Raw genomic sequence first — 19,542 nt, 5'->3', positions numbered from 1 at the left:
AGCTTTTATAAAACTGCTCCTTAGGGCTGGACTGCATTGTCAACTCCCAGGTTGCTATCAGCAATTCTACTGCCACCTTTTATTTCCCACCCATTTTAATATTTATTTTTATGATTTTATGTGTGTGAGTGTATTGCCTGCATGCTGTAAAGGCACCCATGCCATGCAACACCCACAGAGGTCAGAAGAGGGCATCAGATCCCCTGGAACTGGAGTTATGGATGGTTGTTAGCCGCCATGTGGGTGCTAGGATTTGAACTCTGGTCCTTTTCAAGAGCAGCCAGTGCTCTTAACCACTGAGCCATCTCTTCAGTCCCCATTTGTTTTATTTTATTACTATTTTATTTTTATGTGTATGAGTTATTGCCTGCATGTATGTAAGTGTGCCCGTGTCATGCAATGCCCATGGACACCAGAAGAGGACATCAAATTGCCCTGGAAATTGTGGAGTAACATGGACAGTTGTTAGCCACCATGTCAGTGCTGGGTATCGAATCTGGGTCCTCTGCAACAGCAGCGAGTGTTTGTAACTTCTGAGCCATCTCCTCAGCCCCTCATGAGTCTTTGTGGAATGTTACTGGGTCAGTTTTCAGTTTATAGTTTGGAAACAAAAGTCTAACCAAATCTTAATTGTAGAACAGAATTCTAATAGCTGAAGAACGGAATAAGGAGGAACCCCAACAGTGAAGCTACACTGTGGTATGTCTGAAGTTAGTGGAGTTTAAATACCCTCACGCTACGCAGAAGGAGACTTTAAGTGGACAACCCCTGAAAGGATGAAGAAATTCTAAAAGCAGACGAAATGGATCTCCTTATGTGCTCTTTATACATTTGTTAATATTAATAATGAGGAACTTTAGTTGATCATTTAGAAGTGGAAAAGAGAAGTCACAAATTGGGACAAGATATTTGTACCACATATAGTCCCTTAAGCATAATATCCACGATTTCTATAAAGCAAGAAGAGAAACACAAATGGTCCATGAAGAAACTGTTCAACAGGTTGCTCTGAGACAATGACTATGTGATAAAATGCATGACTTCACCAGTAACTGAGGAAGTGCAAAATGAAGCTACAGCCAGGTACCATTCACCCTTTCAGTTTGACAAAGACAAGTGTTGGACAGTATGAGTCCTTGACATGAGGACAACACGTTTTCCTGCACTCTTGCTACCTAAAACTTACACACCAGTCTAATAACCATTAGATAAAACAGTAAACCCTAATAGGATGTTTCCTGACCAGCATCTTCAAACCTGGGTAAGGGAAGCGGTGACACAGCAAAACAAAACAAAACAAAACAAAACAAAACAAAACAAAAGACCAAGGAGGGGCTGGAGAGATGGCTCAGAGGTTAAGAGCACTGGCTGCTCTTGCAGAGGATCTGGGTTCAATTCCCAGCACCCACATGGTGGCTATCAACCTTCTATAGATTCAGGTCCAGGGGATGTGACATCCCCTTCTAACCTCCACGGGCATTGTGCATATAGGAGCACTTACGTGTTTGCAAAACCCTCATATACATAAAAGAAAATGATTACAGCTGGAGCAATCAAGCAATGACCTAGCAAACTTGTCTTCCTTGTATAGTTATGACTATTAAATATATTTAAAAAAACTTACAAAGAGATTGGTAAAGATTTCCCATAAAGACACTACTTGAGCCAAGCCAATTCCTATAGAAAGAGAAGGGCTAGGGATATATGGGTGGGATAGGATGGTTTATGTACTATCCTAGTTAGCTTTAATTGTCAACTTGACACAGCCAAGAGTCACCTGAGGAAATTTCAATTGAGGGATTTCCCAGATCAAATTGGCCTGCTGGATGTCTGTGGGGGATTGTCTTGATTATTAGTTGATGAAGGAGGGCCTGGTCCATTGTGGACAGCACCATTCCTGGGCAGGTGATCCTGGGCTACATAAGAAAGCTAGCTAAGCATGTGCCTGTGAGCAAGCTGGCAGGCAGCATTCCTCCATGGTTTCTGCCCTGATGCTCCTCAGTGGTGGACTGTTACCCAGAAGTGTAACCAAATAAACTTCTTCCTCTTCTGAGTTGCTTTTAGTTAAAGTGGTTTATCAAGCAACAGAAATTTAATAAGAACATGTACTAAGTAAGAGAGAGTTTGAGAAACAAAACGGCAGTGCCAGATCAGAGTCTTGTGTGTCACCAAGTCATTTTTACTTTATCCTATGGATAATGTGGAATCACATTAAAAAAAACCCATAGAAGTGCTGGAGACTGAACCTGGGTCTTCACACATGCTAGAAGACACGTGCTCCACCACTGACTTACATTCTCAGTTACAGTACCTCTTTAAAATTTAATTTTATTATTATTATATGTGTGCATGGTGTGTGTATGGTGTGTATATGACAGGTGTGTGTGTGTGTGTGTGTGTGTGTGTAGACCAGAGGACAACTTTTGGGGGGGTTGGTTCATTCCTTCTTCTATGGGTTCTGGGGATCAATCTCAGGTGTTTATTAGGCTTATACAGCAAGAGCTTTTACCTACTGAGCCAGCTCAGTGGCCCAGTTAAGATTTTTAAAAAGGACAACAGTATGTGCAGAGATGGGGTTTCAGAAAGTACGCCTGACGGTTTAAGATTTGGGGCTGGAGAAAGGGAGTGGAGTGAGGCAAATGCTTCAGAAAGCAGATTTTAGTTTTGGAGGTGGAGCAGGATACTCAGCCCACTGACAGAGGGAGCTATGGACTCAGAGCATCAGTATGAAAACCTGCCAAGTGGCCATCGAAGATAGTACTGAAAATTCTGCAATTAGGGAGCAAATGATGGGGCCAGAGTAAATGCAGGTGGAGGAGCATGCGCTCCAGTGGAGCCAGTGTGCAAGTCAGGCCACCAATATGGGAGCAATGGGAACTTGCAGGGAAGGGAAAGGCTTACAGTCTGAGGAAACACCAGCTGAATCTGGGGTCTGAGGAGTAGAGGGTGTGTGGCACCAAGAGAACAACTGGAAAGTCAGATTAGGGTCAGACCCAGAGACCTTGCAAGAGGCAATTTATTTTCATTTTTTTTTGATAATTTCATTATTTAATGCAGGATTGATCAAAGCTGGAGGACTGCTTGATTCGGCAAATGCTGTGAGGAGGAAGAGCTACTTAAGGATTTAAAGTTTTCTAGTAATCACATTAAAAAAAAAAGCAACTGGTGAAAGTAATCTTAACAGTGTATTCTATTACAACCCAACACATCCAAGTTATGTCATTTCAGAGCACAGCATTTGGCCACGTTTCAGATTCAACAGCCACACATACTAGCAATGCAGGACCAACAGTACTGTGGACATTAAATGTGCACACCACTGCAGGCTCACTGTGTGTGTTCTCTCTGCAGGAACAAGAACAAGATGGTGGGTCTGTGATCCCGAGGGCTCAAGTGCAGTAGGTGAGAAGGACAGTGGGTCTGGGAACACAAATAAGGCTCTCAGGCTGAGTTCTCACCTGCCGTTCAACAAAAGACAGTGCTGCTATTCTGGAAAGGATGACATTTATTTCCATCCTGAATGATTATGACATCATTATTTAAATACATCTGAAAATTCCTGAAATAATTTAAACTGAAGGCACAGAACAAATCAAAATATTCAATTGTAAGAGCTTAAATGAGAAAAATCCAATAGTAAATTATGAATAAGTTTCCATCATCAAATATCATCCCAACAAAAAGCTTATAATTCTTTCTCACAACTCTATAGCTAAGCGAATTCAGAATTTTTATGAGAAAAATAATATTGAAAAAACTTTTTTTTCAAAGTATTCATCAGACCACCAGGTTCGATGTATTTTTATATACAACAAAGTGGCAGTTATGGTATTTGCTGATGGATGGATGGCTACTCCCCAAAGAAATGACATATTACAAAGTCTTTAAAAAGTAGAAAAGTTGGTTACAAAATTCTGTTTGGGGAGCAGGAGGAATTGTAATATCAAAGCACTTCAATATCAAGTTGCTTCAAAGGCCAATCACCACATAACAGTAATATACTGTATGGGGTATCCCACCGTAGCCCAGCTACATGGTGACCATCAGTGTAGCTAAGTCAGTAGCAACTATGGTTGCCAATCTTATTAAAAAGAAATTTATTTAAAAAAAATCATTATAAAATTAACTGGAATAATCAGTGATCTGTTATAGATATAACAACTCCAGTGCTGGGACAGCTAAACTTGAAAGCCAAGTGGCCATGCCTCCTAGCATCTGGTAGTATTAAACATGTTCTCTGATTATCAATACCATTTATCACAGAGGTCACTTGGAAATTAGCTCAGATTTTGAACTAGGTTGCTAAATGAAACTTTTTTCAAGTATAAATATGAATCAGGTAAAGATATTTTTCTCTTATTCACTTCCTTATATGCCCTCTAACAGACAACGGGGCTGCACCAAAGACAAACAGCTCAAAACATTTCAAAAATATGAAACAGATTAATGACCAACAGCTAAAAGATATTAACACCTAAAACCTATTATTTCAGATTAAAAAAAAAGTCAGAGCTTTTTGGTCTCTTACTTGAAACAAATTCAGAAGAAACAAAGGGAAAACTAAGGGTTTCTAAAGCACTCAGGAAAGGTTCCTTTCTAAACAAAATAAAAAGGGTTCCCTTCTGTTTAGCTGTGACGTGTGTGTATTTAATAGCAATAATGGTTTTTATCATCTAGTTTAATTGCATAAATCACAAAAACATTTCCAGACAAGTTTGCAGATAAGTATAAACTCTAGAAATGATTTTTTGCAAAAACATCTCTAAACTTTTCCTATGTAGCAAAGCATGTCTTTGGAGACTAATCTTTTGTGCTTCTGGGCCGTTCCAATAAATGCAAGCTTTACCAGCTCCAGCTCTAGACTATAATTATCTGCCAGGCTCCTTCATCCCTGAATAACATTTTTTATTCTTTATTATTCTAATAACAGCACATATTTAAAAAGAAATCTCTTTAGTGGTGTCAGATTTATGTCTTCATCTAAGAACTGAAGATTAAAGTAGAAACAAACTAGAAAATTGCTTTATAAACAATATAAAGTTTTGAAATGTTGGCACCAATGAAAATGAGCAATGGTCACCACCCAAACCGAAAACTGATCTATCTGCAGCAGTGTTTGCTGCAGTGGCAGTAAATGCTGCTGTTAGTGGCTGTCCTGATACCAGTGTTAGAAATATAACTCATTTTATGACTGAGTTACTGAAAACAAAGAACCACCACTTTAATCGTGCTGGGTCACAGTTTGGGTAGGCTTCGTCCATTACTACAGCTAACACTGTGACCACTGAGAGTGCATTCTGAAAATAAATGTCAGCATTAGTGGAAGACTATTTCCAAGCTAAAGGAAATGTAGCTAATGTTAGGAAGCCATTTAAAGAAACATAAAGTGTGATCTTAGTGGTTTTGGCCCTGTGTCTACTAGCTGTGTCAGGAACTCCCAACAAGTGGAAACAGTAACACCAAAGGAGTTTCTTTCAATAGTCTCTGAAGGAAGAAGTGAAACTGGAAACAGGCTTGAAAAATCTACACGAGGCTGCCAGGCCAACAAATGACGGTGAGAGTAACCTTGTTCCTCTGTTCTTTCAGCATGGGAACCAGAGCAGAGTGGCTCATGCCCACAGTTGACAGGCCATTTACGGCTACGATCATATCTCCACATCTGAACAACAGCAACAAAACAAATGAAAGGAGAGTGTTATAATGGCATCACAAGCATTGTCTCAATGGTTTAGCATGAAAATCACAATTTTGCTTACTGGTTAACCATCAAGAACTCAGGTATATTATCAACCTTTTGCTAAACATCTGGAATAACTTCTAAAACTACATTGGCTCTCCTTTCCCATCATAACCCTGGGCCAACCTTTCCCATACCTGATAGGTAATTTCAAGGACCAGCAAAATAGCTTTCAAATTAGCTTAAGCAAGATAGACTTACCAGTCAACAAACAAACAAAACCCGAACAATACTCTTGGATGGTATTGTTGTAAACTATTATTTCTCTATTCATTCTGAGAGCTCATACATCTGAGGATTGTATTAAATTGACAGTAAGAACCATTCTTTCTCCTCCTCTTCTGATTTATTTGAGACAGGATCCTGCTATATAGCCTTGGGCTGGCCTTGAACTTGTGATCCTCCTGCCTATCCTCCCAAGTGCTGGGTTCATATAATATGCTCAAGAAGATTTCCTCTTCTTTCAATTGTCAATATACATTGTCTTCTAAGAAGAATGATCACCAATGAATGATGAACCCAAAGACCTTCCTATCCTTACCATATCTTCATGGTTATTCTTAGAATTTTTTTGTCTTTACAACATGAATGAATATGCTATTTTATTTTGAACTACTTCAATTTCTTTTTTGGAAGATGGTTTACAAATTAATACAGTAACTTAAGCCTGGGTGATAACTTAGCTAAGAGAACAATTAATTCACTTTTATATCCTAAAATAATTAAAAAAATTTTTATCACTGGAGACTTGCTACAGTAGTATACTTAGGACCATCTGTAGTGTTCATATTGTTTAGGTTTCACTTCCTCTTTGCAAAGGAATTTTTGAAAAGATTTTTATTTTTGTGTGTTTGTGTGTCTGTCCCACACATATGGGGTGCCTGTGGAAACTAGAAGAGGGCATTGGATCACCTGAAACTGGAGTTATAAGTGGCTGTGAGCTGCATGATGTGGGTGCTGGGAACCTGTAACGTGGGTCTTCTGAAAGAGCAGTATGCATCTCTCCAGTCCCTTGTGAAAGATTCTATCTAGAATGTTCAAATTTGTTCTTAAAGTACTAGTTCTTTCATCAAAAATGCCGAAAACAAGACACTAAGAATTTACATCAACTACCTCCTTTCTGTTGATGGTAACTTTATAACATGACTCCTCTATCTTTTCAGGGCCTCAACTTTTTGAAAGAGGCAGCCCACTGGCTAAGCAAGTGACTTCTGCCCAGTAGGAGCAGGATAGAGGTCAGGGCTCTGGAGCCTAACTTTGAATAAGGCCCACCACAGTCAACTGTCTGATCCTAGGCAGGTTACTTAGCCTTTCAAGCCTTAGTTATTTTATGGGTCAAATAGGAACAGTAAGCTGTTAGAAGATTAGATAATATACACATAGCCCTCAGCATTGTGCTTGGCATGTTGTAAATATTATAAATACTCATTGAGACCTTACTGTATGTGGGGCACTGCTACAGCTGCTAGGGGTGTAAAAATCATGCAACAAAGCCCCTTCCTCACAGAGTTCATATGAACACAATGTTAGGTAGACATGAGACCTGTGGGGAAAATAAAGTGGAGTTATCTAGTGATAGGGCTGTACCTGAGCAGAGTATATGGAAATCAAGCCACAATGTACCCAGTCAAATGACTCTGGCTCAGTTCTGGTCACTAGATTAACATAGTTTTGTTATAAGTAACAAAAATGGTAAAAGGAATAGGTTCAGTCTTGTTTTTGTGATGGGTCAGATGGTAAATATCTTAGGCTTTGTGGCCCATACGTTGTTTCTATCATGATAATACAGCTATAGTGTAGCCAAAGATGGTAAGTATACAAAGGAATGAGCATGGCTGTGTTAAACTAAAACTATAAAAACAGACAGTAGGCAGGATTGGGGGTTGAACCCTGAGTTAGGTCATATCTAGTACAATAAACATGAACTATATCATTAATGAGAACAGGACTTACTTCAATCTTCCATCATAGTAAGCAGGAGTTCCCAAGACAATGGTTTTAATGAAGAAAGGCTGATTGGTGTGGTTCTCTTCATACCCACCAACAATACTAAAGCCCCAGCTCCCCAAGTAGCTTCTTCGTAAAACTATGTCATGGCAGCTATGAAGGGCACTGTGAAAAAACACAAAGATATGGAAAAACTAACATGGAGCCTTCATAGCCTGTTCACCTTTTTTTTGATAACTCCACAACATAGTATATACCCTTGGAAAAAAAAAGGAAAAGTGTTACTTTATTTCCTTTTGACTATATTAATTTTTCTGGGGTTGCTACACTCAAACCCAGAGCCACACATGTGCCAGGCAAGTGCCTACTCCCCCAGTCCTGTCTACATTGTTTTGACAACCCAGTCTTTACCACAGATCAGTGCTGGACAGACTCAAGTTCTCCAGCACTTCTTAGTCTTCTTTCCCCAAGTGAACACACATGCTCAAATGCATGTAGGAAGCTTAAACAAACCTGGCTACTGACTACACTTCAGAAATCTGTACAAGATTATGTACTGATAATGCTTACAGCACTGTCAACAACACTCTCAATCGGAGTACTAACTGTACCTACAGCACTGATTACAAAGTAGTATGGAGGAGGTCTATACTGGAGCTCACAGCACTCCATGAAAGAAAACCATCAGTAGCATGGCTTCCCCAGAGGAGGTAGAGGGCTGTGCAGTGTAGCTCATGTGATCATGCAGGAGGTCCTGGGTGTGACCGCCAGGACCCTGAAAGGAGGGTGGGGGGAGGAGGAAGAGGAAGAGGGGGTGGAGGCAAGGGGGGAGAAAGGGGAGGAAAAAAAAGAAGAGGGGATGGCAGCTTCCTTTTTGGAAGCCAGCTGGCCACAAGGTGTTACTTAATTTAAAGATAGAGCTAGCTACTTGCCACTCTTTCCTCCTCACTTAGAATGATTTCATTTTATGGGATACTTTAATGGCCAGATTGTTTTCAATCTGAAAACACTAACCTGAAAAGATTTTGTTTTTCATGAACAATGAGATATGACAGTTAAAGTGCTATTCATTGACATTTTAGAGGATGCTGACCAGGTAGGCAGGGGAAAAACAAAATCTACTTATACATCCATAGCTCTATGAATTTGGGAATAGGCAGTGAGTAAAACCTGAAAAGTAAATGACAGAGGAAAAACAAAATCCTTTTATAATAAATAGTCCTTATTAATTGAAACCAGATGTATAATCTTCACTGTCAACTTGACTGGATTTGGAATCACCCAGGAGACACATTTGGTATGTCTGTGAAAGTCTTTCTGGAGAGGTTTAACTGATAAGCGAAGACCTACCCTGAATGTGGATGGCATCCCCTGGGCTTGGGTCCCACACTGAATAAAAAGAGACAAAGGAGAAAGTCTTCGAGCACCAGCATTCATTGCTTTCTTTCCTGAGGAGGCACTATGACCTGCTGTCTCATGCTCCTGCCTCTATAGCTCAGAGCTATCTTCTCTGTCATGATGAACTGCATCCTTAAGAAGCCAAAGCTTCTTAAGTAGCTTTTGTTACAGCAATGAGACAAATAACTAATATCTGTCTAAACACCAAAGGTAAAGCTGTTTTCTAGTCTACTAAAAATGATTTTTCTCTTTTTTTGGAGACACGGTCTGACTATGTAGCCTAGACTGACCTAGAACTTGTTATGTAGACCAGGCTGGCCTTGAACTCACAGAAATTTGGCTGCCTCTGCCTCCCGAGTGCTGGGATTAAAGACATGTACCACCTTGCCCAGTCTGAAAATGATTAATAAAGGTGACTGTAAAGCAATATATAATATTAGAATTTCTAATCTAGCTCTTAGCTTACAGATAAGAAAGAACTTTAAGAGAGGCTTCTGGAATGGAGCAAAGTCTCGTGCCCTGGCTTGATGATTCTTCTTTAAAAAAAATTTTTTTTTAAAGTTTATTATTTTTATTTTATGTGTTTGCGTGTATTGCCTGCATGTAGGTAAGTGCACCTATGTTGAACCTGGGTCTTCTGCAAGAACAACCAATGTTTTTAATTGCTGGGCCATCTCTCCAGCCCTCTTTTTTTCAAAATATTATTTTTGGTTTATATGTATCAGTGCATTGCCTGAATGTAAGTGTACCTGTATTGTGAAATGCCCAAGGTCAGAAGATGGTACAGATCTCCTGGAACTGTAGTTAGGACGGTTGTTAGCTGTTGTGGATGCTGGGGATCTAACCCAGGTCCTCTGTAAGAGCAGTCAGTGCTCTTAACTGCTGAGCCATCTCTCCAGCCCATTGGCTTAGACTGTTAAGAATAGTGCAATTATTTTAATTATTCTGTATCTTTTATAATGAGCAGGCAACTCTCTGGTACCCTCAGCAAAAAAATGCAGGGAAAAACTCTCCCATTCTAAGGGAACAGAGCTGCTGCCCTACTCAACATGAGGCCTGTTTACAAGGGCCACCTGTGCTACACAGTGGGACATTGGGCTCTACAACCCATATAACAGTGGCCTTTTATTGACAGGTATTCTTTATATATAGTGGGCTCAAATATGTTTTACTATACTGCCTATTTCTCATCTAAAACCATTCTTGGGCTACGGAGTTGGCTTAGTTGGTAAACTGTTTACAGAGTAAGCTTGAGGATGTGATTTTGGAATCCTAGAATCCATGTTAAATTAAAAAAACAAAAAAAAGGTGGGCACAGCATAGTGTACATCTGTAACCACAGAGGGAAGATGATGAGGGGTTGGGGTATAGGCAGATTCCCTGGAGCTCACTGGGACAATGAACCTAGCTAGCCTGTCTCAAAAAATAAGGTGGAGAGTGACCAAGGAAGACACCCAGTGTCAGCCTCCACATACCAATCCCATCCATCCATCCATCCATCCATCCATCCATCCATCTATCCATCCATCCATCATCCATCCTTTCTTGCTATGCTTGGTATATCATAAAATGCTAGGAACAAAAGTGAGAAGTGTTTGGGCCCCAAAAGTAGACTGGCATAATAGACAAGGACAATTAAAGAAATACAAGGGTCCAGGGATTTCTCCAGGAGGCTGCTGGTCTACCTGCTTCATCATCAGAGGGGCAGATGCTCCACTCAGATCACTAAGCCTGCATAGCCTAGGCAACCCGTTTTCATCCTCTTCTGCCATTCATTCTAGGATGATGCTGATCACCCAGGTATCAGCTGAACGAGATCTATGCGGTTCCCTAGTTTAGACAGTAGCTCTAGAGCAGTTTACAATAACCATTTAAATCTATGTTTACCTTTCAATAACAAAAATAGAAAGTTTGATGCACTGAATAAACATACTTAACATAGTTATCTTTGTAGTCATAAAGCTCTCTCCATCCAGTCCCTATGGGATATGAGTTCTAGGCCTTGCATTTTTTTTTTTTTACCCCATGGAAGCAAGTCGGCAATTAGGTTACCAACAAATGAAATGAAATCCAGTACCTATGACATTCTGCTGCTTTTCTTTATGTGGCAGTATTTTTTTTTTTTTTTTTGAGACAGGGTCTCCCTGTAGCCCCAGCTGGCCTGGAACTCACTATGTAGATCAGGCTGGCCTCAAACTCACAGAGATCTGCCTGCCTCTGCCTCCCAAGTGCTAGGATTAAAGGCGTGTGCCACCATGCCCAGCCTCTGGTTTCTGCTTTTTTATAAACAGATACAAATCATTTCAGCTTAGTTAATTGTTATTATTAAATCTCCCTAAAATTTATCACTTCCTTTTATAATTTGATACACTTTTATCTAATTAAAGCCCCTTCTACACCACTGGATAGGTTAACTGTGCTACACACTGATAAAGGTTAAAAATATGACTATCCTATAAGACAATAAAGAAGTCTTCATACCTTGGCAGCCCAAGCCACATGACCCAGGATGGTGACCAGCTGGCATCATACTCATTCTCACTGAAAGCACCTGGCTGCTCCTCCGAGGGCTGCACTGCCTCTTCCACAATCTGGACTTCCAGTGCTTTGAGGGCAACGGCTGGGGAGGCAGCACTGGCCTTCAGCATGGCCACAGCCTCACTGTGACTTAGATTGGTCAGATCAATACCATTGATATTCAGCAACACATCACCTGTGCCATTGGAGAAACCAGAAGAGTGGCCTGAGTATCAAGTGTCTCCTTCCCTAGATGGCACACCAGAAGTTATCCTCAGGTCACACAATGAAATGAAACAAGATTTGAACATCTTCCCTTGCTGGGGGGAAAACTATGTAATGAAAGAGTAATGAGGATTATTAACGGATAAAGGTTAAGAAAGGTTGGAAATTTTTGGAAGTAGACATTTGTGCTACAATGGCTAAAGGATTTTCCTTTACCAATTTATTACTTATTTTTCAAACTATCAAAGCAACAGATTCTCATGGAAAACACAATAAAATGATAAGAAGGCACTAACATTTCACCAAATTCCACAACTGGATAAGTAATATAAAAAAACAGAAGCCTTATTGAGCTTTAATTTATGTACCATTCATCTATTTAAAACATCCAGTTTTGTAGGATTTACTATATTGAGAGGGTTGTTTGACAACCACTATGATTTTGAGAACATTTCTACCACTCCTCAAACTCTGCCCCATTAGCAGCCACTCCCTTTCCCCCAACCCTAAGTGACTGCAAATCTACTTTCTGCCTCTATGGACTTGCCTCTTCACCTATCATATTGTCTTGAAGGACCATCCCCGTAAGATTATACCAGTACTTTATTCTGTCTTTGGGCCAATAATATTTCATTCTATGGATAGGCCACATTGTTTCAATCTACTCAATCAGCTGGAGCACTCGGGGTTGTTTCCTCTCTTGGGCTTCTGGGAACAGTGGTGGTCCAGGCTTTTATGTGAACATAAGTTCATTTCTGTGTAAGAACTGCAGGGTCATATGGCTTAACTGTCATAAAATATTGAACTGTTTTCTAAAAACAGTTAAACTATTTTATATTCCTACCAGAAACATACAAGGGCCTCAAGTTTACAGCCCTGTCAACATTTGTTAGTGTCGATCTTTTCTGTTATAGTCACCCTGGAAGGACTGTGCGAGTCTGATGGCTTTGATTTCCATTTCTCTGCTAACAAGTCGTGTTGAGCAGTTTTCCATGTGATCATTTTCTTTGGAGAAATGTCTATTCAGTTTGTCTTTAAATTAGGTTATTTATGGTTTTTATGGAGTTGGAAGAGTTCTTTGTAATTTCTTTATACACATGCACACACACGATTTGTAAATATTTTTCTCCCATTCTGTGAGTCATCTAAGATATTACTGTGTAACTACAGGTCATGAGCACACCTGTGCTTTCTTTTCAGCATTTCTGCTTTTACATTTAGGTCTTAAGATTCATTATGATTTAATTTTTTTGAGGTATAAGGGCCTAACTTCATTGTTGGAAAAAAATAGCTTTTCATTTCAGTTCTTTCCACATGAACAAACTAAGTCAATGGAGACTATTTTTTATCATGGTGTTTAATTACACTCACCCCTTATGGAAATTAAAAGAACTGAGAGGGAATGAAAAACTTAAGTTTATCTCTAAAAAATAGTGAATGTAAAATAGTAAAGTTTATCTCTAAAATTAAGTTTTTGTCTTCTGCCCTACTTCTTCTTGAGTGCCCTTCTATAAACTTAAAAAAAATGGTCATCAGGTTTGGCCAGCAAGAGCTTTTACCTGCTCAGCCATCTCATGGGCCCCAGACAATTTATTATACTCAACATTGTATTTTGGTGAGATGGCCCTTTAGCATTATCTGACATAATGCTGGATGTATAAGTCTCTTAGATGATCTTTTCCAAGATAAAAATAAGCAAGCTGTCTGAGTAACTGCAATTTCTGGAACTATCATTAAGGTCAATTTTCCTTTATATTCAGTATTTTCCTAACCTTACAGAAAAACATGTTTTCTATACTGGGACATCTTAAAGGGTTTTAAAGTCATGTTTAATATGAAATTTAATAACTCTTCTTTATTTTAAAGATGTGACTTTAATTCAGAGATAAGATGTGGTAGAACTGTCGAAGACCCTATCTTACCTCTCTTGATTCTGCCATCTCGTGCAAGGCAGCCATGAGGTGGCACACTGGTCACAAAGATGGGCAATTCACCACTCTTACTCCCTCTGCCCCCAGCAACTGTCATTCCAAGGGACTCATGTGGTTCCTTCTTTACAGTAATATGCTTTTCTTGGCAGGTAACACACTGAGTAAGATCCTAAAGAGTGAAAGGAAAAAAGCCTTTGGTAATGAATAATATTCAGCTGAGGTAAACACAGTCTAAACAAAGGTGGTAACTCACGTGGCATTTATAAAGTGATTTTTTTATTCCTTCCTGAGGACTGGAAGTAATACATAATTGCCCCCCACCCACCCCACTCTTCTTTCCAGACAGGGTCTCCCTGTAGCCCTAGCTGTGTAGACCTAGCTGGCTTCAAACTCAGAGACCCGCCTGCCTCTGCCTCCTGAGTACTGGGATTAAAAAATGTGTATTTTTTTTTTTTTAAAATATTTTTATAGCCGGATGTGGTGGCGCACGCCTGTAGTCCCAGCACTTGGGAGGCAGAGGCAGGCGGATCTCTGTGAGTTCAAGGGCAGCCTGGTCTACATGGTGAGTTCCAGGACAGCTGGGGCTACAGGGAGACCCTGCTTCAAAAAGACCAAAAAAATAAAAAAAAAATTTATTATTTTTATGTGTATGTGTGTATTGCCTGCATGTAAGTAATTGCACCCGTGCCGTGCAATGCCCACGGAGGACAGAAGAGACTGTCAGATCCCCTGGGACTGGGGTTATGGACAGTTGTTAGGTGCCATGTGGGTGCTCGGACTCAAACCAAGATCTTCTGCAAGAACAGCCCGTGTTCTTAACTGCTAAGCCATCTCCCAGCCCCAAAATGTGTATTTTCTTAACTGTTAATAACAGTAGTTACCAAATCTGTAAAGAAAGCCTGGAACTCCAAACCTATTTTTCCTCCTCTGGGCCTGTAATTCAAGTCCACTTGAAATTTTATCAAGGGCATTGTATTTAGCAGTAGCACAGTATTTCTAGAAAATGTTCTGACTCTACAAACTTGTTAATATCTTAAGGCAATGTTCAACTTGAAGGTATGGAATACAAGCTGGAATCCCTTATTTTCTTCATGTGGCTGAAGCATATGCAGCTTGTGCTCAGGATCCAAACCAAACTTGAAAGGTTACAACCAAGGAACATTTTAAAGATTCAACACTATATGCTAATTCAAGCAACTACTGGAAATACTATACTGTACTGAACTTCCCATTGTAAGTATATATCACCTGAACAGGCTGTTTTGATGAAAGTGTGTGTTATTTTCCCTGAGACATCTTGATTTTTCTTAATTGAGATTTGATGTTAACAATGCAGTCTGTTAGCAGTAAACTTCTAAATTAACATATTACCAGCTAGTGGCTGTTCTAACCAACTAGATTACAGGACCTAGAATAGGTGAAGAGCACCTAGAATGAGAATAAACCTGAGACTACCACTTAAAATTGCCATGTAAAAATTGAAGAGAAGCAGCAGCAGTAGGGTGAGAATTAAGCATTAACTAAACTGTAAATCAGTACTTAAGCTTGGAAAATTAGCTTAAGTAATTAAGCTAAACTGGATGGACCCAAATATTATCATTCAGTTACGGATTCTTACAGTATCAATGACAAATTCCAAAAGGAATTATTCTATCCAGTTACTTAAATTTAAAAGCTACTCTGGCCCCATAAGGAGCTTCCTATAGCACCTACAAGGTCAAAAGAAAAACTGTTCAGTTAGGCACTTTACTTAAGGAGAATGACGTTGGAAGCTGACGCATAGATGGCACTTACATACAATTACATACATCTCGCACTGCTTAACACTTGTCTGCCTGCCGGACACTGAGTTCCAAGAAAGTGGCCAAGTGAAGTAAACAGTATTAAGAATGCTTAAGTACTATCCTTGAGTTTTGGAATACAAGTGCAAATTCTCAGCAAAGACAAGGATCCTGGAAGAGATTATAAAACCAGTGACTGCTGATCCTGAGGAAGCAGTAAATAGGGGATTTTAAAGACCACAAAAACACATGCTAACCATGTGCCTATCAAGATTATTGATTCCTAGGTTTAATATTTATATATCTAATTCTGTTACTATAGACAAGATACCCAACTAATAAACACAGACTTGATGCTTCTATAACTACAAAACCAATGCTTACATTTAAACAGGCAATCTAAGAAAAATTCCACTTACAAGGAGCACCAAACACGTAAGATTTTTCTAGAGGATTACTTCTTGTCAATCACTTGACAGAGGAAGCCTCTCTGCCAAGAAACTAGTGGTTGACTTGGAACAGTGAGGTCACACTCACATTTAATACCCCAGATACCGAGGCTCACCTGTCTAATGGAATGACAGCCTGGATTTAGTCTTAAAAAAAAAATGTCATACCGAGGTATGACTGGCATATAAAAAACTTACCCTTGGCTTCCTGGGCTGCACAGCCTTCACCTTCCTGGTGCCAGCACCTTCCCTAGGTAAGTCCAGCATGCCCACTGTGCCTTGACTCCCCCAGCCTCTTTCACCCTCCCAGCTCCCCCACCATGTCTCTCCTAGCCTGGGTACAGTCCCATTTCTTATCTTGGCACCCCAGACACCTGGGCTAACCTCTCGGCCCAGAGCCACCACTGCTTCCTGATCCTTTGTACCCAGACGAACCCAGGTCCTCCCTGCAGTCCCCAGGAACCCTCTAGGCCTGGTCCTGTCCTCACCTCCCTTTACTTCCCTGGGCTGCACAGCCTCTGGGCGGCCTGGTGTCAGCACCTTTCCTGGTCCCCAAGAGCCCTCTGGGCCTGGTCCTGCCCTCACCTCCCTTTTCTTCCCTGGGTGGCACAGCCACCAGCTTCCTAGGACCAGAATCTTTCCTGGGCCCTACTTCCAGGCCAGCCCAGCCCCCAGATTTCTGAGGGCAGCATATTTCCTGGAAGGACCCAGACCTTAGGAGAAAGCCTGAAAGCATCTGAGCCTCAGCTCACTTGGGACTCTGTGGGAACTCCTGAAGACAAAAGCAATTAGGCCACTCCAATATAAAATCAAAAGAGAGAACCTGAAGCCTAGACCAACCAGCTTTTTATGCCCAACAAGTAAACCACAAAGTTTACAAAAGGCAGGCAGATCTAAACTCAACAAAGGAAGGCTTGAGTTTCACACAAAAAACAGGAACTATGAAAGAAATCCACACGTCAAAGTCTCAGAGAAAAGATAATAACATGAGAAACCAAAATAACATATCCCCACCAAGTACCAACAGTCCTGTAGAGGAGTACAACGAGAACTCCCTAGAGATAACACAGGACATGGAACTCAAAAGAACAATTATAAACATGATAAAATAATTCAGTGAATTTAAAGAACACATAAAGAAATCAAAAGAACTAAAGGAAGATAGGGATAAGCTTCTGAACAAATTCAGAAAATAGAAATATTGAAGAATACTAAGGCTGAAATGAAGAAGGAAGAAAAAACTCAGGAAGCCAATTAGAAATGACAGGAGAAAGCCTCACCAATAGGATGAATGAAATGGAAAACAGAATATCAAGACTGGAAGATAAAGTGGATGAATTAGACCACTCAAGCAAAGATTATGAAAAATTTAAGAAAACACAAGGATGGAATATCCAAGAATTGTGTGACACCATAACAAAGCCAAACTTATGAATCACAGGCATACAGGAAGGAGAAGAATCTGAAGATAATGGTATGGAACAGATCTTCAACAGGATGTAGAAGAAAATTTCCCCAAACTAAAAAAAGACATGCCCATACAAATACAAGAAGCATATGGAACACCAAATAGACAGGACCAGAAAAGAAACTCCCCATGGCACATCATAGTAAAAACACTAAACATTCAGAACAAAAAGACAATACTGAAAGCTGCAAAAGAAAAACAAGTCACATATAAAGGAAAACCCATCAGGATTACAGCTGACTTTTCAGGGAAAACTATGAAAGCCAGAAGAGCCTGGACAAAAGTATTCTCAGTTCTAACTGACCACAAATGCTAACCCAGATTACTATACCCAGCCAAAATGTCTATCACAGTTGAAGGGGAAAGAAAAATCTTCCATGACATAAAAAGGCTGAAAGAATTCATGTCCACAAAACCAGCCCTTCAAAGAGTTCTTGAAGCCATACAAAGAGCTGAAGAAAGGACGACTATATACAAGGGGTGGTAGAAAGAAATTCAATGAAGGTATAACTGTGGAGGAACTGCACAGATATATCAAGAATGTGAACAGAAATAAAAATAACAGGATTCAATACACATCTTTCATTAATAACTTTAAATATCAATGGACTGAACTCCCTAGTCAAAAGATACAGACTAGTTGAATGGATTAAGAAACAAAACCCAGCTTTTTGTTGTCTGCAAGAAACTCATCTCACTTTCAAGGACAGGCACTACCCTAAGGTGAAAGGATGGAAAAAAAAAAAAATACCAAGCAAATGGTACTAAGAAAAAAGCAGGCATTACAATTTTAATATCTGATAAAACAGACTTTAAACTAAAACTGATCAGAGGAGACAAAGATGGCCACTTCATTCTGATCAAAGGAACAATAAACTAAAACTAAACTAAGACCCAGATTAATCCCAACTCATTAATAGTAGGGGGACTTCAACACCCCACTGTCACAATTAGATAGGTCAACAGGACAGAGAATTAACAGAGAGACATCTGAATTAATACCATATACCAAATGGACCTAACAGACATATACCAAATATTCCACCCAAGCACCAAAGAATATACTTTCTATTCAACACCCCAGTGGAACCGCCTCCAAAATCGACCACGTGCTGGGGCACAAAACAAACCTCAAAAAATATAAAAAGACTGAAATAATTCCATGCAGTCTATCAGATCACAATGCAATAAAGCTTAAAATCAACACCAGAAGAAACCACAGTAACCACATGAACACAGGGAGGTTAAAAAACACACTCCTGAATGATGAATGGGTCAAAGGAGAAATTAAGAAATAAAAGTATTCCTGAAACTAAATGAAAAGGACAATACAACACAACACAACCTATGGGACACATTGAAAGCAGTCCTTAGAGGGGAGTTTATACCTCTAAGTGCCTACAGAAAAACAAAAATCGGAAAGAACACAAATAAATGAATTAACATTGCAACTCAAGACACTTGAAAAGCAACAACAAATGAAACCCAAACCCAGGAGACAAGAAGAAATAACAAAAACCAGAGCAGAAATTAATGAAACAGAAACAAAGAAAACAATACAAAGAATCAATGAATCCAAGAGCTGGCTATTTGAGAAGATAAACAAGACTGGTAGACCACTAGCCCAGTTATCCAAAAGAAAGAAAGAGCACCTCCAAATCAACAAAATCAGAGATGAAGGGTGAAACACCACAACAGATACCAAAAAGATCCAGAACATTACAAGGGACTACTTTAAAAACTTATATGCTACTAAATTTGAAAACCTGAAAGAAACGGGTGGTACCTAAAACCATGGGAACAATGAAGGGTGAAACACCACAACAGATACCAAAAAGATCCAGAACATTACAAGGGACTACTTTAAAAACTTATATGCTACTAAATTTGAAAACCTGAAAGAAACGGGTGGTACCTAAAACCATGGGAACAACCAAAACTAAACCAAGATGAGACTAACAGCTTAAACAGACCCATAACACATAAGGAAATTGAAACAGTAACACAAAACCTCCCAACTAAAAAAAGCCCAGGACCAGATGGATTTACAGCAGAATTCTATCAGACATTTAAAGAAGATCTGCATCCA

General features: G+C 39.7%; 1 protein-coding gene across 3 annotated transcripts in view; it reads right to left on the bottom strand.

Moving 5' to 3' along the window:
- Positions 1-3,487: 3,487 nt before the first annotated feature.
- The window catches only part of Lnx2 (ligand of numb-protein X 2), an 87,585-nt gene continuing 71,530 nt past the window's right edge, over positions 3,488-19,542 (bottom strand). For all 3 annotated transcript variants that reach the window (XM_029559658.1, XM_008825070.3, XM_029559659.1), the window contains 4 exons: positions 13,747-13,924; positions 11,564-11,795; positions 7,691-7,849; positions 3,488-5,659 (listed from right to left, as the gene is read on the bottom strand). In XM_029559658.1, coding sequence (XP_029415518.1) covers positions 5,524-5,659; positions 7,691-7,849; positions 11,564-11,795; positions 13,747-13,924 — 705 coding nt within the window. In that variant the 3' untranslated portion in view covers positions 3,488-5,523. The remainder of the gene's footprint in view (positions 5,660-7,690; positions 7,850-11,563; positions 11,796-13,746; positions 13,925-19,542) is intronic.

This window comes from Nannospalax galili, unplaced genomic scaffold, assembly GCF_000622305.1.
Source record: "Nannospalax galili isolate Female #2095 unplaced genomic scaffold, S.galili_v1.0 scaffold768, whole genome shotgun sequence".
NCBI classification, from domain to species: Eukaryota; Metazoa; Chordata; class Mammalia; order Rodentia; family Spalacidae; genus Nannospalax; species Nannospalax galili.
This window is presented reverse-complemented; position numbering and strand designations above follow the sequence as displayed.